General features: G+C 40.4%; 2 protein-coding genes across 17 annotated transcripts in view; both read left to right on the top strand.

The window, feature by feature from the left end:
* The window catches only part of LOC121158743 (synaptotagmin binding cytoplasmic RNA interacting protein), a 36213-nt gene extending 32142 nt beyond the window's left edge, over positions 1-4071 (top strand). For all 5 annotated transcript variants that reach the window (XM_040983726.1, XM_040983727.1, XM_040983728.1 and 2 more), the window contains one exon: positions 1-4071. This exon is cut by the window's left edge. The gene's annotated coding sequence lies outside the window, so the exon portion shown is untranslated.
* Positions 4072-15642: 11571 nt separating this feature from the next.
* SNX14 (sorting nexin 14) overlaps positions 15643-25527 on the top strand; it is a 71316-nt gene continuing 61431 nt past the window's right edge. For 7 of the 12 annotated variants that reach the window (XM_040983718.1, XM_040983714.1, XM_040983712.1 and 4 more), the window contains exon 1: positions 15647-15907. In XM_040983718.1, coding sequence (XP_040839652.1) covers positions 15768-15907 — 140 coding nt within the window. In that variant the 5' untranslated portion in view covers positions 15647-15767. Of the gene's footprint in view, positions 15908-25527 lie in introns of all 12 variants that reach the window. The other 5 variants (XM_040983723.1, XM_040983722.1, XM_040983715.1 and 2 more) reach the window with 3 other exon arrangements.

Below are 25527 nucleotides of genomic sequence, written 5' to 3'. Positions count from 1 at the left end.
ATAACTTCTAGCATGGTATCTTAATAAAGTTCTTCTCTTTAAAAAATCTGCTCTAAGTAGATTTTTCCCCTGTTTTTTGAAATTAAGGATTCCAGCAGTGGTATTCTGAAATATTATCTTGAATTTGTGCATTTAAATTTTATTGCAGTGGTATAGATGAATTCCACTGTTGGTATCCTTAACTTTTATTTCTGCTCACCAAGGTTAATCATGATTGTCTATCCTTTTTATAGTAATAATCACTTTTGAATTGTGTTCAGATATGCAGTTTCAGGTGTAATCATCAGAGCTGGTTAGTCAGGCATTCCAGATAGTGGTTCTTTTCAGAACCTTTTTTAAAGGGTTGGTTAACTACCTCAGTAGCAGAGGATTGAACTATACCCTGTCTGTACTGTACATAGAAAATCTTTGTAGATAAAAGCAAGGCTTGTTAAATATGATATGAGGGTAAGATTTTAATATACCAAATGTAACATTCTTAGTTGCCTTTAGTTTCAGAGGCTTGTAAGACTTCCTCATGACCATCATAACAGGCCTTGCTTTTGTCGTATTTTGTGGCTGAAAAAGCAGCCTTGCTTCTTCAGATATTGTAGTTATTTGGATGTATAATAGTTTAGCAAGATGTTACTTTTGTAAGACATCAGATGTTCAAAAAAAGTGCATCCGAACTTGTACTAAATACTGCAGTGTCCCTTTATAAAAAGTCAGACTAAAACTGACAATTGTACAGCAAAGCCTGACATTTGGATATTTTGAAGTTTTTTCATAAATCATAGAAATTAGTATATGGCTGTAGTTTAGCTTTTTAGGTAAAAGGTATGTTTCATTAGTGCATTTCTTACTGCTGATCACTGTAAAGATGTGAATCAGCTTTCCATTTCTTATGCAGGTCATGATAACTTGTAGAGTAGAGTACAATCATTTGTGCTATGTTTTTAATTTTCTAAAGCACCTTGATGACAGTGAGTGTTCAGTGGTGAAGCATCCTCTTATTGAATCACCCACAGAGAAATTTTTTGCCAAGTCCTAACTTGATAGCTTAAAGTTAAAAGTAAAATTATGGTTTAGTTAGGACTTGGAATAAAGAAATCCCATCTCCCCCTCTCCAAAGGGATACTGCAGTTATATCATAAACCCAATAGGCACCACAATGAAGATCAGAGCTTATACTTAATTAAGGTTTTATACACACCAGTTCCCCAGTAAATGCAAATTTAACAAAATTAGACATGTCATATGTTTAAAATGCTCATGGCAAACAATCATTTTGCATTCCTGCAAATAAAATTGTTTTATACTGTAAGCTGGAGGCGAGTGTAACTTATTTTTGTAATAAAGTTTTTATTTTTTTTATGTGTCATTAATATAAATGTGTGTTAGTATAGAAATCTTCCTGGTTTAAAAACTTAGAATTGCACACATTTCAGTATGTTTATTTGTACTTAACATAATTTTTAGAATAGTGGTTGCCAATAGCCTGTATGTTTCACATTAATTGGTTTTTTGTTATCTTAATAAACCATTTTAGTATGTTGTATGTCAGTTACTGGGATAGCTGGGACATAGAGTGTAATTTAAAAATTTGTCAATAAGTATTCATTGGAATATATGTAAATGTGCCTTGCCGGTTGTTGAAACTTATCTACAAAATGACTATGGGGTGACAAAATTAGTTCCTGGTGCTTAATGAAACTTTCTGCCACTGATTTTATATATTACCCCGTGCTTTTTTAAAGTACATTTCTCTCAAATCTAGTGTGAGTTTGAGGGCTACACAAAACATGTACATTTCATTCTAGCTAATGAGTATGCTAGGTTGTGGAAAGTGGGTAAATCATGTAGCCTTCAGTAAAATTCAATCTCAGTGTAATCCTTGGTACTGTCATCTTCCAGGTCCAAGGAGTTATATGATCCCATCTTAAGAGGTCATTGCCATGCCAATTGGCACTTTACTGTCATACCATTTTTTAAGGGACACTGTCAAGGTGTTGAAGTTAATTCTCAGATTTATTTGTTGGGATTTTAGAACAGGATTGTTTGACTTAAACTAAGAACTGCATTTTTGAAGTTTAAAGATGAGCACTTTTGTGAGTTCACAAATGTGTTCTTTTAGAAAACTATATGAAGCTGTGATCTTCTAAGACTATTTGGCATTTTTAGTTTGGGGACTTTGGAGGGAAAAATGATGTAAAGAAATTGTGAAGAATTGATGGTTATACTTAAGGGTAATGTAAACAGTGATGACAAAATATGTATACACTCAAGTGAAATTACTTGACAGTGTTCATTTGAATAACTTTGAATTCAAGCCATTATAATTACTTTTAAAATTAAATATAATTTGCACTGTTCTGATAATGGGTGCAGTTTTTGAGCAATATAATCAGCTAAGTATGCATGTAGTGATTAGTGATGTGGACAATTAAGTTCTGAGAAGAAATACTAACAGGCATTTTCAAACTTAAAATTCTATAGTAAAATCAGTATCAAACTGTTAACAGACATCAAGGAAAACAGGCAATGCATATAAACATACCTTTGAATGTTGTGTGGCCTATAAAGCAATAATGCAATTTATATGGAATGTCATGGGATATAAGAAATGGAAATGCAAAGAAAGATAATCCTTTAGTAAAAATGTCAACATGTTAAAGGGGGAATGTTAACTAATGTAGGTTATTGCTATTTGTGATTTGTTTATGGGTTCTTGGCTTTGACAGCTTCAAAGAATGGACACATACAGAGTAAAAAAATTTGTATATATTTTCAAGGAAAGGGTCCTAAATCCAAGTCCCTTCCTTGGGATGTAAAAATGTATTCTTAAAACATTTTGATTGTTAAAACTTAAAGTTACTTAACCCAGACAGACACAAGATTTTGTTTCTGCAGACTACTTGGCAATCAAAAGTGATCATAAATTTATCAGTTTTCAAAAAGTCATTTTTGTGAGAAGATTGTGTTGTCTGTATTCTAAGGATGCTTTTTTGGAAGATGTTCAGCTTTTTCTACAGGAGCAGATGTTAAAAATGGAGGGAGAATTCAGCACAAAAAGATCTGTCATACATTCATGGTGACGTTTGTAACATGAGAAACTTCTTACTGATTGCAGCGAATTTCACTTAACAATATAAACATTTTTGTCAAAATATGAAAAAAGAAAACTATTATGTGGGTGATCCAGCTCATTCATTTGTAAGATAATCAGAAATGGTGAACATCGAGCTAGATGGGGCAAAATAGATGAAATCAGTATAACTTAATTCAGTAACTCAGAAATTGTTAGTCAAAAACATAGCAAAAGGTCACCATGTAATTGTTGAAAGGGAGAACATGTAGCCTTTAATAGGAGAAAATGGAAAGTAGAAAGGCTTCATCCATTCAGAAGGGAGCTAATCCTACAATAAGTGATTGTTCCAATCATAGCACTCAATAGGACATACCACTACTTAATACGTTTGAACCAGTTCTCACATTTTTACCTGGGCAAATTAGTAGATGGACTTTTCAGTCTATCTTTTTTAAATAAAAGATACTTAAAGACACAAATTGTGTTAGCACCACAGTCTGCCTTCAGTAATATGCTTAAAAAATTTTTGAGGACCAGAGCATTGAGTTGGATAAACAACCTTTTTTCAAATGTGAATCAGTATTACTAACACTGGGTCAAAAATTAGGTTTAATATTAGCAGTCTGGTAAACATTTCAGAAAAAGTCTGACAATGAGAAACAAAAGCTTGTTACCTGACTAGTATTTTTGTTTAAAAAATTAGTTGTCTTAGCTTATTTAAATTGTCTTTTTATTTATCCATTAAATTTATATTTATTTCTTTCATCTCACTGAAAACTGTCTGCAGGCCCTTTGTTTGGATTAGATTGGTGAAGTACTGTCTTTTGCCAAAAACCTCAAATTAACTGTTCTTTTAAACATAGTGGGTTTTGTGCTTGTTCGGAGATCAGTTCAAAAACTATCTGTACTATCTGTACTGCCTCTGATGTTGATTTTATGTATAGCATAAGGAAGCTAGCTCTGACTATATTTTCCTAAGAATAAAGACCTATTTTTGTAGCATGTCTTAGGATCTCCAGGAGTCCAAGAGTTATTGTGAGTGTCCTCCATTTCATCATTTTTTCACATAACAGCTTTTTAAACATTTTGGGGGTCATTAGAAATCTGTGTCATGGTTGGATTATCTTATACATTAAAATAATCTAGTCAATGATATAAAAGATTTTTCCCCAAGATACCCCAACTGCCCTACTGCAAGCATGTGACTGGGAGTTGTAAAGAATAAATCTTGGGCTGGTCTTCATTTAATTCTAATGTTGGAAACGTTCTGTGGTCGTGTACATGCCTTGGACTTGATGAAGTGAATAGTAATTTCTGCTTTTCTGGGAACATGGCCAACTGTTAGTGTTCTTCCAATCTTTGCATTCTATCACTGGTGAATTAAATCTTCCTGAAGATTGTAATGAGAAATTGAGACAGCTGCAGGTAACTCAGGAGACAGTAATAAACATCTCTAAATAAAATTATTTAATTTTAACTGCAGGTGAGGTCAAGTAAGTGTACTAATTGGTTTTTTAGCTAAGCTATCAAAGAATGGGGAATTTATAAATTGTCTAGAGCTTTTAAGTTACTTTTTGCATAGTTAGTACCTAGGGTTTCTGAAAACTGATATCTGAAAAGAATTTTCAGCCTAGAGATTAGATTAAGACTTGAGTTTAGGAGATGTCCTAATAACTTTGGTAATTAGAGTCGTCAAGTGCTAACAACTTCTCAAAATATTTTAGACAGACAATAAGCTTAGTGTAACTTTAAAATCTATATGGTAAATGACAAACACATTTTACTTTATAAAGTGTTTAATATTCATAAATTCTTATTTCTTGCTTTGGATTTTTCAGTTGTATTCTCAAAGGGAGATTTTTGTGACAATTTTAAGTTACAATGCTTAAGGGAGTTAACATCTTTTGTCATTTCTGAACTACAGTCACTATTGCATGTTTTAGGGCAAAATGCTAAGGAGTTGGTGTGAACAAGCCATTGCCATAGATTATATAGGCTGAATGCTTATTGACTAACTATACAAGTCTGCTATATTAGGTTTCATATGATAAGACTAGCTCTTAACACTTCTGGAAGAGTTTCAAGGTGTCACATGCTATGGCATGGCTGATGCAGTGGTGTTGGTTTTAAATGTGATGAAAATTGGATAATTATGGAGTTTATGTAGAAAATACTGCATCTTTTGCCAGCAAATATACCAGTTAGGAGGATCCCATATCCTGGTCAAATCCTTATGACTTAATTTTAAGACAATACTCTGTTTCAGTGGTCATGTTAGTTGAATGCTTTAACTTCAAGAATCAAGACCTAAAATTGCTGTAACTGTGTTAAGTTAATTACAAAGCAAATATCAATCACTGTCTTTTAGATTTGGCCAAATACACTTTTCATTTAGGCAAATTTTGTTCTTTTCCTTTTTCTTTTTTTAAATTAAAGAAATTGAGCTGTTAGCAGTACTCAGATAGGAAAGCAGCTGTAATTACTTCTGTGTATACTGCCATATTTGAAAAAAGGCTTTACTCAAAAATTACATCATAACAAATACTAGTGGATATTCCAGTTTTCAAGAAAATTCTGTACAGCAGATACTTTGGTTATTCAGCTTTATCTGTACTTAGTGCATTTTTTGATCAGTCAGCTGAAGTTACTACTGTAAACTGGCCATCTGGTTTCTGGTTTTTCTTTTTGCCGTCTTTTAGAATGGAAGCTCCTTGAGGGCAAGGAAGTCTGAAATAGCTGTGTTAAACATTTGAAATGTTTTACAGTGTGATGGAAATTAGTGGGTTTTTTTGAATCAGACTTGTGATATACAGTGATCAAAAATTTTCACTTAAATTTGATGTGGCTTTTAATGAGCACAAAACGCTAATGTTTTGTAAGATTATGAAAATCATGTTGATCTGATACTTTTAAGGGAATCAACATTGTTGAGTAGTGATGGAAAAATGTGTTGTTGGATATTTCTAAACCAAAACTTGATGGTACTTTTAAAAACTAAAGCAGTTAAATCAAAAAACATTGAAATGAGATGAAAGCCTGCTCACATAATTCTCCTGGTACAGTGAGTATGTTGTACTGTTTAATTACTATATTTAAGCCATATCATTCACCTTTCTGAAGAATTTACTGTCATGTTATCCCTGCACAACTATTTTAAATGCAGTTACTTACTTGAGTTACTCAAAAGCCTGTTTGAATTTTGACAGCGCTTTCCTATCATAAGGAAAAAACTGCATACATACTTTCCCTTCATATTCAATTTCCGTTAGCTGACTCCTGTCAGTTTTAACTCTTTACAGTTCCTATAAACATTCATGATGCTTAATGTATATTCATCTATAACTCTTCTCGCCTTTTGGAGGGCCATTGTAAGAGTTGACAATATTTTATTCCAGTTTGCCTAGATTCAAGTTATTACTGAAACGTGTACCATGACTTCGATTTACCTGTTCCCAGAAGTGAAGGCTGAAATACAACTGAGCTCTAGTTATTTAATTGTATTTTATTAGTATCAACATGGAATTCCTTTTTTTTCCCCCAGTGAATGTTGTGTTCAACTACATCCCATTCCACTGCTTGCTCTTAGATTTATTTTCGTATATTTTTAGAAATTTTGAGTTGTAAATAGCCTCTGTAGTTGAAAGTATCTTCCCTTCTTTAAAATATAAAAATTTTTTATTTATTTGAAAGTTACAGAGAGAGGTATTCATCAGGTGGTTTATTCTGTCCAGGGTTTGGCTTGGCCAATGTCAGGAGCCCAGGGGCCCTCCCCTTCCGGCTCCCCAACACCCCACCAAAATGAAAGGCAGATTTTAAAGAGAGAGGAGACTGAGCGGTCTTCTGATCGGTTTTCACTCCCCAAATGGCTGCAACAATCAGATCTGAGGCAATCCAAAAGTGGGAGCCAGGAGCTTCTTCCAATTCTTCCACATAGGTGCAGTGGCCTGCACCTGGTCCATTTCCACTGCCATTAACGGGAAACTGGACTGGAAGTAGACCAGCTGGATCTCACACTGAGCATCCTGCGCAGTAGCTTTACCCATTAACCACAACACCAGTCTTGTTAATTTTTGTCCTTCAGTGGGTAGTTTGAACATAGCAGTCTAATTTCAATCTAATTTTGCACTAGAACTTTGAAATCTAGTGTTAGTCATAAGTCTACCTGAATGTAGTTGGTTGTAGCCGATTTGTTTTTTCTTGACATTTTTATTGCCCGTAAAGTTATAGGTTTTTTCATTTATTATTGCCTTTTAATTCAAAACTTAAGTTACTAACAGTTTTGCTTTTAACTATTGCTGCCTTTTTTTCTTTTGAGCTTGGAACTGGATTGATTGATTCTTAAACATTGCCTTGTTCAAACTGAATCTTAAACATTGCCTTGTTCAACGCTGTAGCTTTTCCTGTTTCACAGAAATGGAGTTATCAGTTTCATAGAATAAGTTGACATACTAGTTTAGCGTGTGTGATTGCTTCTGGTACTACTGGACCTGCCTACCAAGGTGACTGGCTGTGAGTTCTCTGTGTAAGAACGTTAAGAACTTAGCTTTTATTTGTAGTGTCCTTGGGAACAGGAAGATAAGTAGGGTACTAACCAAGTTAACAAAAGTTCCCAGCTTGTATATTTTGAGAAGGATTATACAGTGTTGGACATCTCATTTTATTTCTCCTCTCTTACAAACCAGGCCTGTTTTGCTCAGTTATCCCTGCTATGGGAAAGAGTTAACCCTGTGTCTGCGAAATTAGTATAAGTTTCATTTCTTTTTTTTATACATAAATGTATGGATACAAAGTTCTACTTAAATAGTAACTGGGTGGTGAAACACAGTAGTATAGTGTACATTGTTGATATCAGGAGAAAGATCTCTCCTCCCCTGGTTCTTTTCCCAAGTGGCCACAACTGATCTGAAACTAGGAGCCAGGAGCTTCTGGATTTCCCTCGTGGGTGCAGGGTCCCAAGGCTTTGGGCCGCCCTCAACTGCTTTCCCAGGCTGCAGGCAGTGAGCTGGATGGGAAGCAGGGCTGCTGGGATTAGAACCGGCACCCATATGGGATCTTGGTGAATGCAAGGCAGGGACTTTAGCCACTAGGTTACCATGTTTGCCCCAGAACAAAATCATGTTACTGTGTTTCATTTTGCTGGTTTGTAGTCATATCTAAGAAAATTTAATCTTGAATATTGCATCCAGCATGCAAGGAATATGAATTGAGTTATTTCTTCATTGGGAAAAATAGGTTATTTTTGAAAGGTTTGGAACATGTAGTTTCTGGACACTATCAGTTATTTTAAGTTTCTCTGTTTTCCGCTCTTTTTTAATATTTAACAGCATGTGTATGCATTGGCTATTTCCACTAGGTAAAAGGCATTAATTGTTTGTAGTGGCAGGAACTTTTTAAGATTGGATGAGAACATGTTCATCTGTTTTGGGAACATATAGAACTTTATCATTAGAGCAGCCGAGCAGCCATACAGTTCTGAACATCCCCAATTCCTTCTGAATCTTTTTGCCTTGATTTTTACATAAATCCTAGTCAAATGTGATATGTTGGCTATTACACACCTTGCGGGTATTAAAGCAGCAGTTCTTAGTTAGGTTTAATGTTAAATATTTGTTGATTGCTAGCAAGAAAGCAATTGACTTTAAAGTTTTTGATTCAAAAGTGTTAGCTAGTTTTAAAATTGTAATATTTGGCCTGTCATACTATGTAAGCGGATAATGAGTAAGCTAAAGAATAAGTAGACCATGGTCTTTGAGTTAAAGCTGTTGGACAGAAGAGTTATTATATGGCTGCTTACAGGGATGCCTTTGGTATTGACAGATTTTTCCCATTCTGATAATCCTGGTTCCTACCTTCAGTTTTTATTTTTAAACCTGTATTTTTTTGTTAAAGTTACAAAGTTGTAGGTTCCTGAAGAAAAATACTGTATATGCAATGTTAAAAGTTTCATGATTTAGATAATTTCATCTCTCCCACTCCCAGTAGTTTGGGTGAAAAATTCTGTCGGTCATTGAAGCATTTAATGAAGCAACTACATCAAACATGTTTAACCTCTGGGCTTGAGTTTCTTCAACTGTAACAAGACAATTACATTCTGGATACTTCTTCAATCCACAACATTGTATAAAGCTTTTAGTAAAAATAATCCTAGAGGATTCTTTTTTGTATTGACTCAGAAAAATATAAGGAATGTTTACAAATTAATTAAATCTTATATATATATGAGCATTTTGGATAAATATTATAGTTACTTGGAGGGAGAGTAGAATTTTTTTATTTTTATTTTTTTAAAGAAACCTAACTCAAGAGCCTGTATATTCTGATGAAGGAAACCACCAAATCTTCAGTATAGGCCACAAAACATTATACTGAGTAGTTTTGAAATCTGAATGACTATGCTTAATGCAGTATTTGGGATAAGTATTTCAAGTCATGCTCAGTTGAAATTCTAGGCAAAACTAGTATTTTTAGTGGTCTTAATCAAAATAAATGTAAATGAATGCTAATTTTGTACATTTCAAGTACTGTGTTTGCTACAAATTGTGACAACATATACAATCCAAAATAGCATTAGTTTCAGTTTTCTATCCCCCCCCCTCCAGTATGTTGCGTTTTTGTCCCTACATATTCAACTGAAGCTTTATTATCACATCTTTTTTGTAATAAGCTTGGTTTTGGGGTGGTACTCTATTAAGTGGGTTTTCCTCACCTCCTTCCCCAAAAGCTGCTGAGAGGATATTGTCCTCTGGTAGGAAAATCACAAATTTTTAAGAAGATTTTTTTTTATTGGAAAGATAGATATATACAGGGAGAAGGAGTTAACAGAGAAATCTTCCTTCACTTCAGCTGGTTTACTCCCCAAGTGGCTGCATTGTCTGGAGCTAAGCCGATCCGAAGCCAGGAACAAGGAGCTTCTTCCAGGTCTCCCATGTGGGTGCAGGTTCCCAATTCTAGAGCCATCCTCTACTGCTTTCCCAGGCCAGAAGCAGGGAACTGGATGGCAAATGGAGCATCCTAACAAACCTGGATCCTGGGATCCTGGGATCCTGACAGGATTCAAGACAAAGAGTTACGGACTAGGCTGTTGTGCTGGGCCCAAATTATGCATTTTAATGGTTTTAACACCCGTGGGGCTTATCTACTTGCATTATTTTTGGAAAATCTGGAACTTTGTTAGTCCTTTAGTAGTTTTATTAACTTCTTTCTTGCTCTACCTTGAGCTGATACCACCTGGAATACTGCTTCATGTCATATTTTGGAACTGTTTTAGTATCAGAGTTTGCTTGATCTGTTAGTATGTAGGGTGCTGGTTACTGTACCCATTTGATCCTCTGCAGTTAGATCTAGTCAGTTCCTTCCATTAAATTTAGTAACATTTATTGTTTCTGAATATCACTGAATTATTCTCTATCCAAGTCCAACCCATTGTATTTAGGAAGTTAAGACCTGACTGAACTCCTTATTTCAAGTCATGTTTTCGGATCACATTTTAAGTGGCACATTTAATTATACTGGCTATACATCTACTCTAGTCTACACCAACACTAACAAAATGCCGCATACGTAGTGTTATTATTTATCCATGGTTAATGTCTGAAACTACCGGATTTGTCTTGCTTGGCTCACCTATTCTGTGGTGGGAGTTCTAACCCACCACAAGCCAACCCTCAGCAAACCTCCTCAAAATAGGTAAAATGTTGCTACAGGCACTTTAACACTGTTGGTAAGTCCTTCTGTGGAGGCTGTTAGCTGTTTTGTTTTCATTCTAGTCTTGTGATACAACCATTTAGTTTGCAATTTATCAGTCTCTGCTGATAAGAAATTTACCTCAGGAGAAAAGTCATTAAAATATTTGGCAGCATTTGAAAGTTCAAATATTAGCAAGAAGAGTCATTAGATCATTGCTAGCTTGCAATTCATTTTTTTGTTCCTGGCCTTTCCAACCTCCACAAGTATAGTTTTCTATGCTTCTACAGTGCAGAAATTTTAAAGGGAAAAAAGAAAGCAGACGGTGCATATTGTAAATGGACAAACGAATATAAGAATAATGAATATTGAGTTGAGAACATTTTGAATAATGAAGATTTGAGTTGAGAACATACTGCCCAGTATTTGAGAAGAAACAATATAAACAGGGATACTTGTCACTACAATTCTAAAGGTATTGAAACTTAAGTACTGTCATCAGTATTTCTCTGAGTATCCTTAGGGACATTTCAAGAAATTCCTGGGAATGATTTAAAGAGTTTTTAACTGGAAATGGAACTGATAGAATTGCTCTCAATATCTGGGGATAGTAGTCTGTATTCTTTAATATTTAAGGTTACATCTTGAACTGCTTCATGAAATTAAGAGCACAGATCATAGAGCTTTCTGGGAAACTCTATGATCATTTGAAACTTATAGAATCCTGTGTTCACATGAGTTAAAAATCCAAATTTAATTCTTTAAAAATAACGGATACTTTCCAACAAAATTCTTCAAGATTTTCAATATTAGTTTAAAAAAAAGATTTAGTTTTACTAGGAAGTAAGATATACAGAGAGGCGGAGACATAGAGAGGAAGATCTTCTGTCTAGTGATCCACTCCCCAAGTGGCCTCAATGGCCAGAACTGCACCGAACCGAAGCTGGGAGCCCAGAACCTCTTGTGGGGCTCCATGCGGGTGCCGGGTCCGAAGACTTTGGGTCCTCCTTCACTGCTTTCCCAGGCCACAAGCAGGGAGCTGGATGGGAAGTGGGGCTGCCAAGATGGTGCCTATATAGGATTCTGACCCATGCAAGGTGGGAACTTTATCCACTAGGCCACTGTTCTGGGACCCCAAAGTAATTTCTCCTTAGCTAATAATTTTCTCATCGCTATAAGCAGCATATCAAAATCTGAGAACGTTCCTTTTAGTTCATGTTAAAACTGACTTACGTTAGGAGATAGCTTGTGATGTAAGAGGGAGGATTGCAAAGTCCCAAATGTTTTTAAAAGCTACTGAATTCAGCTGAAGGCTAAATTTAAACATCTGAAGTGACAGTTAACATTTGTCTTTTTATGAGTAGAATTCATTACCTCTAACTTAAGAGGGAGTGATTTACTTAAGTGATTGTTTTGGAGTAGACAACAATCAATCGCTGGCCATTTTACAGAAAATTGGGATTTGATTAAAAATTTTCTTTTTTTTCAAGTTGGGTGTGTCTTCAGTTTCCAAGCAGATAGTAAAATTTACAGTTTATGAAATTGTGACCAACTGCCCACTAACGTGCAAGGTTTGAAAGAATGGTATTATAATATTAGAGTAAGGTGAATATGAAGTGGTTTTTGGTGCTGAGATCACTCAATGTCATGGTCATAAAATAGCTTTTACTCAGGAGTGTGTATAGTTGGTCCACGTGGTTCGCCCTTTCTAATGGAAGTTCAGCCTGATGGTAAACAAGCAGATAAATGTTAAAATACCAGCATCTTAAGTATCTTGGAGTACTAAAAAAAATCCCTCAACATTCCCCTTTGAATTACATGTTCTCTTGGGATAAGGTCCTTTTAAAGTTGGAGGGGAGGAAAATGTAGTAAAGTAGTTCATACATCCAGAGGTTGATGGTAAGGGATCGGCTGTGTGAAGAGGATATTATAAAATGTAAAATTAAGGCTATAGAGGTGTCAGACTTGTTTAAAAAAATGTGAACAGTATTTCAAGTGAGGTGAAAAGGCTTTGGAAATGCTGTTAAACACTGATCATGCCCCCAAATTATAGTGTCTGAAATGGCTTGTAGTAGGGTAAGACATGTTCATGTCTTACACACCTGAATGTTAAAATGTGGTTTTAAACTCGGGCCACCAGGGTTAAGAAGGAATAATTACTGGAGGTCAAGTATGTAACACTGCTATAAAACTCCTATACCGACAGAAAATCAGGTTAAGTCCGGTGGAGATACTTCAGATAGTCTTCCTAGTGCTACACGACTGCATGACTTACTAAACTAGTGAAAGCAAAGTTGAGTCCTATTCTCTACTGACCTCGTCTTCCACAAGCCTTTCCAGAATTCTCATTAGTCAAACATTTACCATTCCTTATTTATAAATCCTTTATTTACAAATCTTCCCTGTATCATACATCATTTCTGTGTGTGACTTGTCTCCTTACCTAGATTGTAAGCCTTTGGGGGTCAGAAAAATGCATCTAAATTCATTGTATCTCCCACTACATCTAGTACAGTGCCTTACACCTAATAAATCTTCATTAAAATATAGACATTATTGGATTGTAATTTTATGTCTTTGGGCCCTTTAGATGGATGTTTTGTAGTTAACATACCCCAGCACACAACAATTGTAGCATCAGAAATTCAGTTATGTTTTATGCCATGCCTTTGAAATTTTACGTGTTTTACACTCAATGCACATTTCAAGTGCTCAGTAGCCGCACAGGACTGGTGGCTGCTATACTGCACAATGCAGGTCTAAAGTTTTAGGGTAGGCAGTATACCTCTGAACCTCAGTTTCTATAAGGTATCTTAATACCTTTGGTTGTGCGTCATTTTTACTTTGTTATTCAAATAAAAACTAATTGGTCAAGCTGGTTTTTGTCACTTTCATAAGTTAATAGTTTGAGATTTTTTTTGCAATAAACATTTTATGAAGATGCCTATTAAGATATTTGTCACCAGTTTAATCTTCCCCACAGGTATTTTGGATATGAAGATGTTTTTGATTAAGAATAGATTATAATAATTTTGCTCATGATCACATGCTACCAATAAAGAGCTGTTTCCAGAACCAAGATTGGTTGCAAATATCCCACATTCCTGTTAGGAAGTTCAAGCTCTTTGAAATGTGAATTTCAAAACCATAAGTGGATCCTAAATCATAAGGTTGAAGAGGAAACAAATGAAATGAAGGTTGTTGTATCTAGCTACAGGAATTTGTTTTAAAGAATTCATGGCAATTTTTTATAGTAAGTATGGATTTTTTTCTTTCTTTTTTTTTTTACATAGTTAAGTGTACTCTTAATGCCTGTGGTAAACTAATATAGAAAAAAGTTGGTGTTATAAGGATATCTATACGCAACTAAAAATACTGTCTTTAAAAATATTGGCTCTTGGTGAAAAGTTCAGTAATTCAGAAAACCTTTAGAGGCAAAAATTTAAGCAGAAGAGGCAATATAGCGCTCAGTTCAGTAGAACACTTGATATGTGTAGATGAACGTCATACTTCTAGCTCTACCATGCTCAGTAACGAGGGGTTATAGTTAAAAGGGTTTAGAAATGGCAAAATCAATGTTCAAATAGTTACCAATTTTTTTTGAAAGTGCTAAGTTTCTCCATGCTATATTGTAGTCTTCAAATTGCTTAACGGCTGGAAAGGGCATGAGTATATTTTCAATGTTAATACGACCTAATAGAATAAATGAAATATGCACAATACACCACTGTACATTTGGTGTTCTAAACCATCTTAGAAATCTGGCGGTTTATCAAGAATGTTCATAGCCTTACACTTGGACCCACTAAGTGCATTAAAGTTGCTCCTGAAGAAATAGTTTGAAGTGTGCATTAAGTTGTGATCAAGGAACCTCCATGACTAGCAATAAGTACAGTACATTCCAGTAATGTAAAAATAACGCACCATTCAAGATGGTGCATGTGTTTGGCCTGCAACATGGAAACTTCATGAAACAATCATTTTTAAAAAATCACTTTAGTGTTTCTTGCCATTCTGTTTGGAGTACAAGATTCTAGGGAAAAGTCGACAGGCTTAGATAAGGGGCCACTGGCCCTGGAGCCATTACAACTACTCAATCAGCCTCCTTAGCTCTGTGACATCCTAAGTTTCTCCATTTGTTAGTGACCTAGCTGTAAAATGGTTGGTAATCTGGAAGTCATGTCAATGTGACACCAAAAGTGCTTTGCGCACCGCCTAAATTTTACGACTATCACGCTGTCTTCCTGAAGTACAAAGTCCCACGGGACTGTTTGAGGCAACTTGATCTAAACCGCCATCCCGCCTCAAACAAACCCTTTTTTGGGTTCCGCTTCCTGAAGTCAACCCTACCTGGCCCGAGAACGCTCAAAAGTTTCCACCACGGGGCCGCGGCCCAGGAACCCAGGGCTGTGTCATTCGCCGCTCTCACAGTCTTCCCTCACTCCTCCTTGCACAATAAAATCTCAAATGCGTGTGTGTCTCCCTTGAGCGCCTCGCAAAGCTTAGACCTTTTCCCACCTGGAGTTGAAGGCGGCCAGGAGGCGTGGAGAGTGGCTGCGGCCGCGACTGCGCGGCCTATCCCGCCCGGGGTTGGTGTCGCCAAGACTACAGTTCCCAGCGAGCTCTGCTGCTCCCCGGGCACTGCCCAGGGCTTGCGGGGGCACTGCAGTTTTGTAGTGCTTGGACACTGCCTTCTCCTTCCGCAATGCAAGCGGTGGCCGGGGTGCTGGCGCTTGGCTTCCATTTCCGGACGAGACCGACGGTCGGTGGACTCGGCCTCTCCTCGGAGCGATCACGCGCCGAGACGCAGTGCCGGGTGACGACCTCGGGCGCGTCTTAAGGCCTGCCTTCTGTCGGCGGCCGCGCACGCGCCACGGGAGGCGCGGGGCGGGGCCGGCTGCAGCTGACCGCGACTGTCCGCCCAGCCGGCGGGGCGAGGCGGGGACGCGGAAGGCGCACGGGGGTCCCCGCGACCTCGGCCTCAGCCGGTAACGCTGCGTCAGCCCCGGCGAGGGAGATGGTGCCCTGGGTGCGCACTGTGGGGGAGAAGCTGAAGCAGCGGCTGCGGCTGGACGTGGGACGCGAGATCTGCCGCCAGTACCCGCTCTTCTGCTGCCTGCTGCTCTGCCTCAGCGCCGCCTCCCTGCTGCTCAACAGGTAACGCCGCCGCGCGGGGTGAGGCGGGGGCGCAGCGGGTGTTCCCCGAGGAAGACCCGTGCTGCTGTGCCCTGTGGAGGCCGTGCCAGGGGTGTGGGACGTGGGCAGAGCGAACTCCGCAGAGAGCGGCCTCGGGGAGCTGGGCCGAGCGTCTGGGCCCGGAAGTGAGGGCATTGGGGAGGCTTGAAGCGTCTGTCCTCTGTCCGGAGCTGTCTTCCCGGAGTCCCTAGCCCCGATGGTTACCTTTTTCCTCATCCCCCACCCCTTTCGGTTTCGGAAAGCCCGGTCTTTTATCATTGATGCTTTTTAAATAAGTGAAACTGTGGCCGGCGCAGTTGGAAACGACCCAGTCAATGGTGGAGGAGGGTTGGGGTCCTGCCGCAGCAGCCCAGTGGTAGGACGGAATTCCCTCACCTGCCCAGCCTGCATGCTTGCCAGCGCGCATCCAGCACCTGCAGCTCAGCCCCCTTCTGCCCCCGCAGTGTGCTGGCTAGAAAGAGACAGCAATTGATTTGTTGAAGTCACCAGGCAAAGTAGTACCTGTCTACACATCCCTTGGATAGTCCTAAGGTGGACTAATCACAAAAGACAGCCACTGGGAAGATGAAGTCTTTTGACATGACATTTTGAAATCATAAAGTTTTACCCCTGAGAGAAAGTTGTAGATTTGAGTTTGATATTTCAAGAAGTAGTAGCTATGCAGTGAACAGTAGAGGAGGCCTTTCCTTCTAGGTAGGCATCTGCATATTTTCTGATTTTTTTATTTTGAAGATTTATTGATTTGAGAGTCAGTTACAGAGAGAGGGGGTGGGGGATCAGCTGATCCAAAGCCAGGAGCCAGGAGCTTCTTTTGAGTCTCCGTGTGGGTTCTGGGTCCCAAGGACTTTGGCCGTCCTCTGCTGCTTTCATGAGCTATAAGCAGGGAGCTGGATGGGAAGTGGATCAGGACAAGGACTTGAGCCTGTATAGCATGCCTGTATCACAGACTTGAGGATTAGCCTGTTGAGTCATTGTGAACTTGCTGCTAATCTTGCTCTTACTTGTCTGCTAAGCATAGCGGCCCAATATGTAGCATGAATGCAAAAGGAATTTAGTGACTTAATTTTACTCTAGATCAAACAGTTCTTGTTACTATTAAACTCAGATTTCTTCCCTAGTGGCTTTAGTTTTGATGATGCTAGAGTTTACCAGTCTTAAATAGTGCTTGGTGTTTTCTGAGAAATTGCTTTGTGAGGATAAAATGTTTGATCTTGAAGATTTATTTAGTTGAAAGGCTGAAGAACACAAAGCTCTCCATGCTCTGGTTCACTCCCCATAAGGCTGTTGCAGTCCACAGCTGGGCTGCGCTGAAGCCAGGAGACTGCAACTCAGCTCAGGTCATCCAAGGGGTGGCCAGTCCCAAGCACTTGGGCAATCCCTGTCACAACACTAGCCTCAGAGGTGTTTGATTTTAGAAGTGTGCAAGCGGAAAATAATTACTGAGCACTTACTGTCATCCAAAAGGTATCCCAAGCTAGACTAACAGGTTCTATATCAAAGAAATTTTAACGATATGATTATTAAGTTTTGTCTGGGGATTCTCACCCATATGTTTAGGAACTGGGTCAGTTTAGATCTCTTAAAAATATTGCATCTGGTGGCTGGATTCGAGTGAAACTTAACTATGCTTGCGTTTTGAGGGTAGTTTTCCACATGCTGCTACTATCATTAGCAAAAGTGATGTTAAACATTATGAAACATTATGAGACATTATGAAACTGTGTTGAGGGCCTGGCACAGTAGCCTAATGGCTAAAGTCCTCGCCTTGCCCGCACCGGGATCCCATCATGGGCACCAGTTTGTGTCCTAGCGGCTGTGCTTCCCATCTGGCTCCCTGCTGGTGGCCTGAGAAAGCAGTTGAGAATGTCCATTGTGGCCACTTGGGGAGTGAATCATTGGATGGGAGATCTTCCCATCTTTCCTCCTCTCTATATATCTGACTTTCAAAAAACAAAACAAAACAAAAAACAAAAACAACTCAACTGTGTTGAATGAAGCAATGACTAGGTTTGCTCCTTCCAGGAAAGATCTGTTTGAAAGGTATAGAATAGAAAGTTTTTCACCGTGTATTTGGGATACACAGTGGGATATTCTTTATGTGTGTATATTCATGTATATTCTCTGCCCCTGGAAAATAATTATGCCAGAGATCATCGTCCTTTATGGGAGTTGGGAACATATGTATTTGAAAATAAGCAGAATTATACATATAGAGATAAAAAAAATATTGGGACGTAGTGATGGAATTAGAAGAAATGAGAAGATATACTCAGCAAGTTAGTAGTTCCTATTTGGGTATTTTGGGAATTAATATTTAGGAATAACTAATTGAAAATTTCAGTTTAAAAACTCCAGTTTAAACTGCAGTTTTGAAGATATCACTTCATGTTAAACTTACAATAATATACGTTCTATTGAAATTCACTTTTTCTCATTTTTCAATGTATTGAAATTCATTTTTAAATTGTAACTAATGAACTTTCAAGGAGTTACTCAAATGTTATTCTTGTTTGAATTATGATTGCAAACCTTACTGGTGGAAAGATGAGAACATGACCTTTCGACCTTTGTAAGTGATTTGTAGCAGAGTTGAGTCACATAGTTCATATATATCTGAACCTTTTTATGCTGTTTTGTTTTGCTTTGGTTTGGAGGCTCACTTGTTGAAGGCTTGATACTCACTCTGGCAGTGTAAAGCCATGGGAATCTTTGGGATCCCTGACCTGGATTTAAGGTGGTTCTCGTTGGAGCCTGAGTTAGTTCTTGGGAGATCCAGTTATGTTCAGTGTTTGAACCTGAATCCTGATTCTTTTTGGCATTCTGGTATGATCTCCCTCATGTCTGGCATTTATGGTGCTATTCAGTAGAGACTTCTTACCACAGTCGTGATTGGTGCCAGGCCCCTGAAATTCCAGGTTTGTGAGATAAATTAACTTTTCTTTTTTTTTTTAAGTTTTATTTTTGATAATGTTCACATAGTTGAGAAGGATATTTGCTCATATGGACCACTGATTAGGGTGGGAAGAGTTGAGAAATAGCGAAAAGTGGATAATACAATTTGCTTCCAGTTTTCTTTATCTTCTTCCTGTATCTGGGGAAAGGGGTAGAGAGGGGGAGAAGCTACACTCAGGGTGCTAACCGCATCAGTACTGGGGAATGGGAATGGCCACCTGATATCATCCAAGGGTCCCCAATGTGGAGCATGCTCTGAGGGTTCTACTCAGGTGGTTTTGATAGTTCTGAAATGTTGTTGATTCCATTGCTCTAAGGATGAGGAAATCCTTCTGAGGTCCTTTGGCTGACATAGTCTACCTTAGAGTCTCCATTCACCCAAGTACTTGCTGTCAATACCTGTCTGGGAGAGTTGTCCAGTTTATTCTGTCCTCCTTTCTCTGCTAAGGGACTAGAGGTCTTCTGCAGTCCCCAGTGGACTGCCATATCCCCCATGTGCATCTTGGCCTGCTGTATACTGTACCATCTTCAGCAAGTGATGAGGTCCACTTCTGACACACTTCAGACCACAGATCCTGCCATTCTGCCTGTGGTCAGAATTCTGAGCCCAGCAGTTCAGTTGGGGGTGTTCTCCAAAGAAACTTCATCTGAGGTGACACTAGGCCTGACTCCTGTGTGTCCTAGCCAGTATATGGTTCAGTTTGGTGCATCACTTATATCAGCCAATGCACATACTGATGGTTGCAGTTGCTGGATCAGTTCTGTCTCCAGCTCAGTCTCATATGCAAACCAAAGGATGCTACAGTCCAACCCAAACTTGTCCACCACATGTTCAGTCCTCATGTACACCAGTGGGAACTGCAGCCTAATCTGGGCGACCCCCAATAACTCCTACCAGACTGGCTCCTCTACTCCTGGTTCCTGTGCATGGCAGTGTGTGCAGCAGACTGGTCCAGTCTATCCTGTATCCAATTCAGCTTTTATATACAGCTATGGGTGCTGCAGCCTAGCTCAGCCAAAGTGACCCCACTGTTCAGTCCACACTTATGTTGGTGGGTACTACTGCCTGTACAGCCAGGTCCACCCTCCAGCCTTGTTTCTTACACTCACCAGTGGGATGCAGCCACCAAAGCAGTGCCCACAGTTTCCCTACTGGGCCCATTCCCAGGCCTGGATCTTGTACTCTCCAAGTGGTTCTGCAGTTTAGTTTGATAGGACTTGATCCCATTCCCAGCACTTGCCAGCTAATGCTCTGGCAAAGCCCGACCATCCCACACTTATTCTGGCTCACCCATGCACCAGTGGGTACTGTTGGTTAGCCCATCCTGCCTCTCCCACTAACCCAGCTCACATGAGGGCCATTGGGTGTTGTAGCCCTGCCTAACATGGTCTGTCCCCGGTTCCAGTTATCATGTAACCAGTGGGAGCAGTGGCCCAGCAGGGGAGTTCTAACTGCCCCTGACTGGGCTCACCTCCCTCTCCCTGGGTCTCACTTATGCTGGTGGGTCCTGTGACCCAGTCTGGCATGGCCTAATTCTCCTTGGCATTTGCAGACAAGTGCTGTAGCCTATCCTGGCCTGACCTGCCCCGGTTCCAGCTCATGCTGGCAAGTGCTGTAACCTATCTCAGTCCAGGCAACCCCCAGTCCAGGTCCTAATGTGAACTGACAAGTGTATGGCTCAATCTGGCCTATCCTTCACTCTATCCTGGTTCTCACATCTGTCAGTGGGTTTTATTATGAACAGGTATTGCCTGGTTTGCCCCCAGACCTGACCAACATGTATGCCAACGGGTACTGTAACCTGGCCCTGTCTGGGATGCTCCCAGTCTTGATTCTTGAGCTCAGCTAGAGGACTGTGTCCTGGGAAATTTGCAGAGGTCCTCTGTCAGTTCACCTCTCCATGGCAAATCTTGTGGATTCTTGGCCTAGCCTGATGTGGCCCACCTCCTGTCTTGGCAGGAGCAGCTTCCTTACCTGACTGGCCTATCATCATTCTGGCTCTTACTATTGGGTACTACAGGTCAGCCCTGCCCAGTCCACCCCCACCAGACGCAGTTGTGTGGCTCAGTGGGTGCTGAGACCTAGCCCAGCCCATCCTACACTAGCCTGGCTATTGCAAGCACAAGTGAATGCTGGAGACCAGCCCAGTCTCTTGCACCCCAGACCCAATCCATACTCATGCCAAGGTATATTGCAGCCATGTCCGGCCCATTTTGCCACCCTTGTTACAGTTCTCGTGCTCACCAGTGGGAACCACAACTGAGCTGGGATGTGCCAACCAGACCTGCTCCTAGTCATAGTTCTTGGGTGTGCTGATGGTTACTCTGACCGAGGCTGGCGTAGTCTAACCCCATCTTGGCCTTTGCCATCAGAAACTGTAGCCTGGCCTGTCTCTGGCTGCCCCTAGTCCCAACTCTGGCTGATGGATCCTGCTTAGCCTTTGCCAGTCTGCTCCCATCCATGGCTTTTATGGTGTAATAACCTCACCCAGCATGGCCCACAGTGCATCCTGTCTTCTGCACTTGCCTGTGTGCTAACATTTGGCCCTACCTTGCCTATTCCGTGCCTGCAGGACCAGTCCATACACTTGCTGACTAGTGAAGCAGCCTTGCCTTGCCTGACTGACCTAGCATTGACTCATGTGCTTACCATGTGGAAGTTATGTCCCACCAGGCCCACTTCCAGACCCAGATCTCACACATGCCAGCAAGTGCTAGACCCTTACCTGGCATAGGCTGCTCCTTCCATCTCGGACTTTTTTTGTGCTGCTGGATGTGTGGCCTGACTCTCCCCACACCCAATTCTTGGGTGTGTCTGCATGTGCTGCAACCTGGACCAGTCCAGCCTGTTCCCAACCGCTGTACCCATGAGTGCTGATGCCTAGTTCCATGGTCGTGCCTACCAGTTACCACCCTCAGCTTTTGAGCGAACCAGCAGATGTAGTCCCATAGAGGTGAGCCCACATATCCCCACAGAATCTGCCCCCAGACCTTGTTTTCTCACATGCTGGATAGTGTCATGGCCCAACCTAACATGTATCCCTTGTTCCAACACTCACTGACGGGGACTATGGTCTGGCAGGTAGGTTCCCCGGTCCTAGCTTTAGTGTATGCCAGTGTGTGGTGGTAGGTGGTATTCGATGCTACGTAGCCCAGCTCAGATCTCTCATGTGAGTGGCTGCATCAGTCTGACCCAAAAAGGTCCTCTACTTTCGCTCCTCCAAACCTCTCGGTCTCAGCCCCCTCACTTACCTGAAAGTACAATGGCCTTGTCGTTGGAGGTGCCGCAGAAGTCATTCCTCATCTGCAGCATACTCCCTCAGTGATCCTGCTTCCTGCACATCTCCAAATCTGCTTCCCTTAGCAATCCATAGAACCCCCTGCCTGTGAGAGTGCAGATCTCTAAGCCCAGTCTCTGTTGATGTGCTATGCTGGCCTGGAGCCCTGTCTGCTTACCTGGGTCCTACACAGACTCTGGCTGCTGATGCTCTGGAATCTGCCCTCCACATATCACTAAAAAAAAAAAAAAGACCAATGCTCTCAACACAGGTATAGTTAACATAAATTTGGCACTAACTAGGACCAAAATGCCTGCCAGTTATTACCTGATTTCTCCCAGCAGAGTAACACTTGCCTAGAAACAATGCAACCTAGGCAGTTCTCTACAGCTGGGGATCTCCTAGTTTTTGAAACTTCTGATTTTTTTTTTTTTAAGAAATTGTGCCCTTTGTTTTATATACACTCTGATGTGGTTCTTTGCGTCTTGACTGCAAGGCTAAAGTGGGCTCCACTATTGATTTTGAGCAAACCATATCATTTTGGATCTTGTTGATGCTTTCCTTGTGGTGTCATATTTTTGTTTTTGTTGTTAAACACCAGCCTTTGTATTTACGTAGATGAGGAGTTAGATCTATAGACTCAGTTTGATCTAGTTTTAGGTCAGGGGGTGTTGTATAGGAATAGTTCAGTGATGCTGTGGATCATATCAGGGGATATATTACATAGAGATTCCCTACTTTTTTGTGGATTTAGAAAGTACGGATGATAACTTGCTCAACAAGTTATTGTTGGATTTACCATTTATCAATGTTCTTTTTTTTTTAAAGATTTATTTATTTTTATTGCAAAGTTGGATATATACAGAGAGGAGGAGAGACAGAGAGAAATATCTTCCATCCGATAATTCACTCTACAAGTAACCGTAATGGCTGGTGCTGCTCCAATCCAAAGCCAGGAGATCAGATCTGCTTCTGGGAGTCCCCACACAGGTGCAGGTTCCCAAAGCTTTAGGCCTTCCTCAACTACATTCCTGGGTCACAAACAGGGAGCTGGATGGGGAGTGGGGCTGCCGGGATTATAACCAGTGTCCATGTGGGATCCCGACGTTTTCAAGGTGAGGACTTCTTTAGCCACTAGGCCACCGTGCTGGGCCCCAATGTTGTCTTAATCAGTTACTTTGTTAAAGGTTGCATTGTGGTTATTCTTTAATTCTTTCATGCCTTCTATGTGCTGTATTTGATGATTTTTGATAGAATTGCTGTACTCCACCTATTAGATCTGTTTATGAAGTGTCAAACCAAGACTGCTCCAGAGGTCTCCCACTAGGGAAATACTTAGTGAAGCTGCAGAGACTAAACTTGAGCCTAGGAGAGTTGGAGCATGGGCCATAACCCATGCTCTTACAAGTTCATACTTGGCCTTGTGTGTTCCTAAAGCGGGTCATGGAACTTGTTCTGCTTTTTGTCTTGCTTCGATCCATTTGTTCCTTGTTAGTTCCATACCTCCCATTTTTGGTATGGAAATGTATACCCTGTGCCTCTTCTGGCATTGTCTCTTGGAAATATGTATCTTTGATTTTTTACAGGCTTTTAGTTGCAGTTTGTTTTGAGTCTCAGTTGAGTCTTTTTGACTTGAATTTTGAGCAGTGCTGATCTAATAAGGCTTTTGAACTTTTGAGAATAAAATGAGTGCATTTTGCAATGTGAGATGGACTTGAAATTTTAGGGGCAGGAGATGGAATGTTAGAGTATTAATTGGAGTGCCTTACAAAGGTCTGTGTATTAAAAAGCTTGGTCCCTAAAGACCTATGTTAATTCTACTGTGTTGTTTAGGGATCAAGGCTTAGGGAAGTGACCGGATTGGATTAGGTTGTTAGAGTGCAGCCTTGTTGTTGAATTCGTGGAGGTTTTGTAAAGAGGGACATAGATAAACACACTCCCTTTCCTAGTGTGATCCCTGTGCCTGTTCACCAGGTGATCACTCCTCCCACTCTGCTGCTGTCATCCTGTGACAGGTGAAATGGCTGAGTCAATGAGGCCTACCTCACTGAACCTGCACAGCTGTGAGCTGGGATAAACATCTGTTTTATAAGTAGTTTCTCTGAAGTATTTCTTATACTGATGAAAAACTGATGAATTCAAGTGACATAAGTAGCTCATTTCTTTCTACCTTCTTTTAATGCAGTTTATTTATTTATTTTTTAAAGACTTATTTTAATAAAAAGTCAGACTTACAGAGAGAAGGAGGTGGAGAGATAGATCTTCCACCCCCCTTTCTTACACCCCAAGTGGCCGTAGTGGCTGGAACTGAGTCATTCTGAAGCCGGGAGCTAAGAAACTTCTTCTGGGTCTTTCATGTGGGTGCAGGATCCTAAGAACTTGGCCCATCTTTTGCTGCTTTCCCAAGCCATAAATAGGGAGCTGGAAGAGGAGTGGAGCATCCGGAACATGAACTGGCATGCATGTGGGATCCAGGTGCTTACAGGTGGAGGATTAGTCAGATGAGCCATTGCACAAGACCCTAATGCACGTTTTCTTACTGTTATAATAAAAAGCAGGCGCTGTGGTCTCTTACATGGTTTCCTCACCTATGAAAAGGTGGTCTGGTGTGCAAATAGTTGCTCAGGTCAATATCCTTGTGAGAAGACAATTGCTGGAGTTTTATAATTAGCTGTCATTTTGTTTGACCTTTGGCTTTTTTTTAAAAGATTTATTTATTTTTTAAAATTTATTTTTATTGCAAAGTTAGATATATTTATAGAGGGAAGGAGAGACTGAGAGGAAGATCTTCCGTCCAATGATTCACTCCCCAAGCAACCACAACAGCCAGAACTGCACCGATCCAAAGCCAGGAACCAGGGGCTCTTCCGGATCTCCCACGCAGGGAAGACTCCTAAGGCTTTGGGCATCCTCGACTGCTCTCCCAGGCCACAAGCTGGGTGTTGGATGGGAAGTGGAGCAGCCAGGACACAAACCGGTGCCCATATGGGATTCCAGTGAGTGCAAGGCCAAAATTTAGCCGCTAGGCTACCATGCCAGGCCCTGTCTTTTATTCTTCTTCTTCTTCTTTTTTTTTTAAAATTAATTACATTGCATTATGTGACACAGTTTTATAGTTACTGGGATTCCCCCCTCCCCTCCCCATAACCTCCCCCATGGTGGATTCCTCCACCTTGCTGCATTGCCACAGTTAAAGTTTAGTTGAGATTCTTTCATTGCAAGTATATACCAAGCATAAAGTCCAGCATCTTATTGTCCAGATAAGTTCAACGGTTTCTTGGGGAGACCATCTCTGGTCTGAAGGTAGAGCCGGCAGAGTATCATCCAGATCAATTGAAAGCCCCAACATTA

The sequence above is a fragment of the Ochotona curzoniae genome, unplaced genomic scaffold (genome assembly GCF_017591425.1).
Source record: "Ochotona curzoniae isolate NIBS_2020 unplaced genomic scaffold, NIBS_Ocur_1.0 contig_3819, whole genome shotgun sequence".
NCBI lineage: Eukaryota > Metazoa > Chordata > Mammalia > Lagomorpha > Ochotonidae > Ochotona > Ochotona curzoniae.
This window is presented reverse-complemented; position numbering and strand designations above follow the sequence as displayed.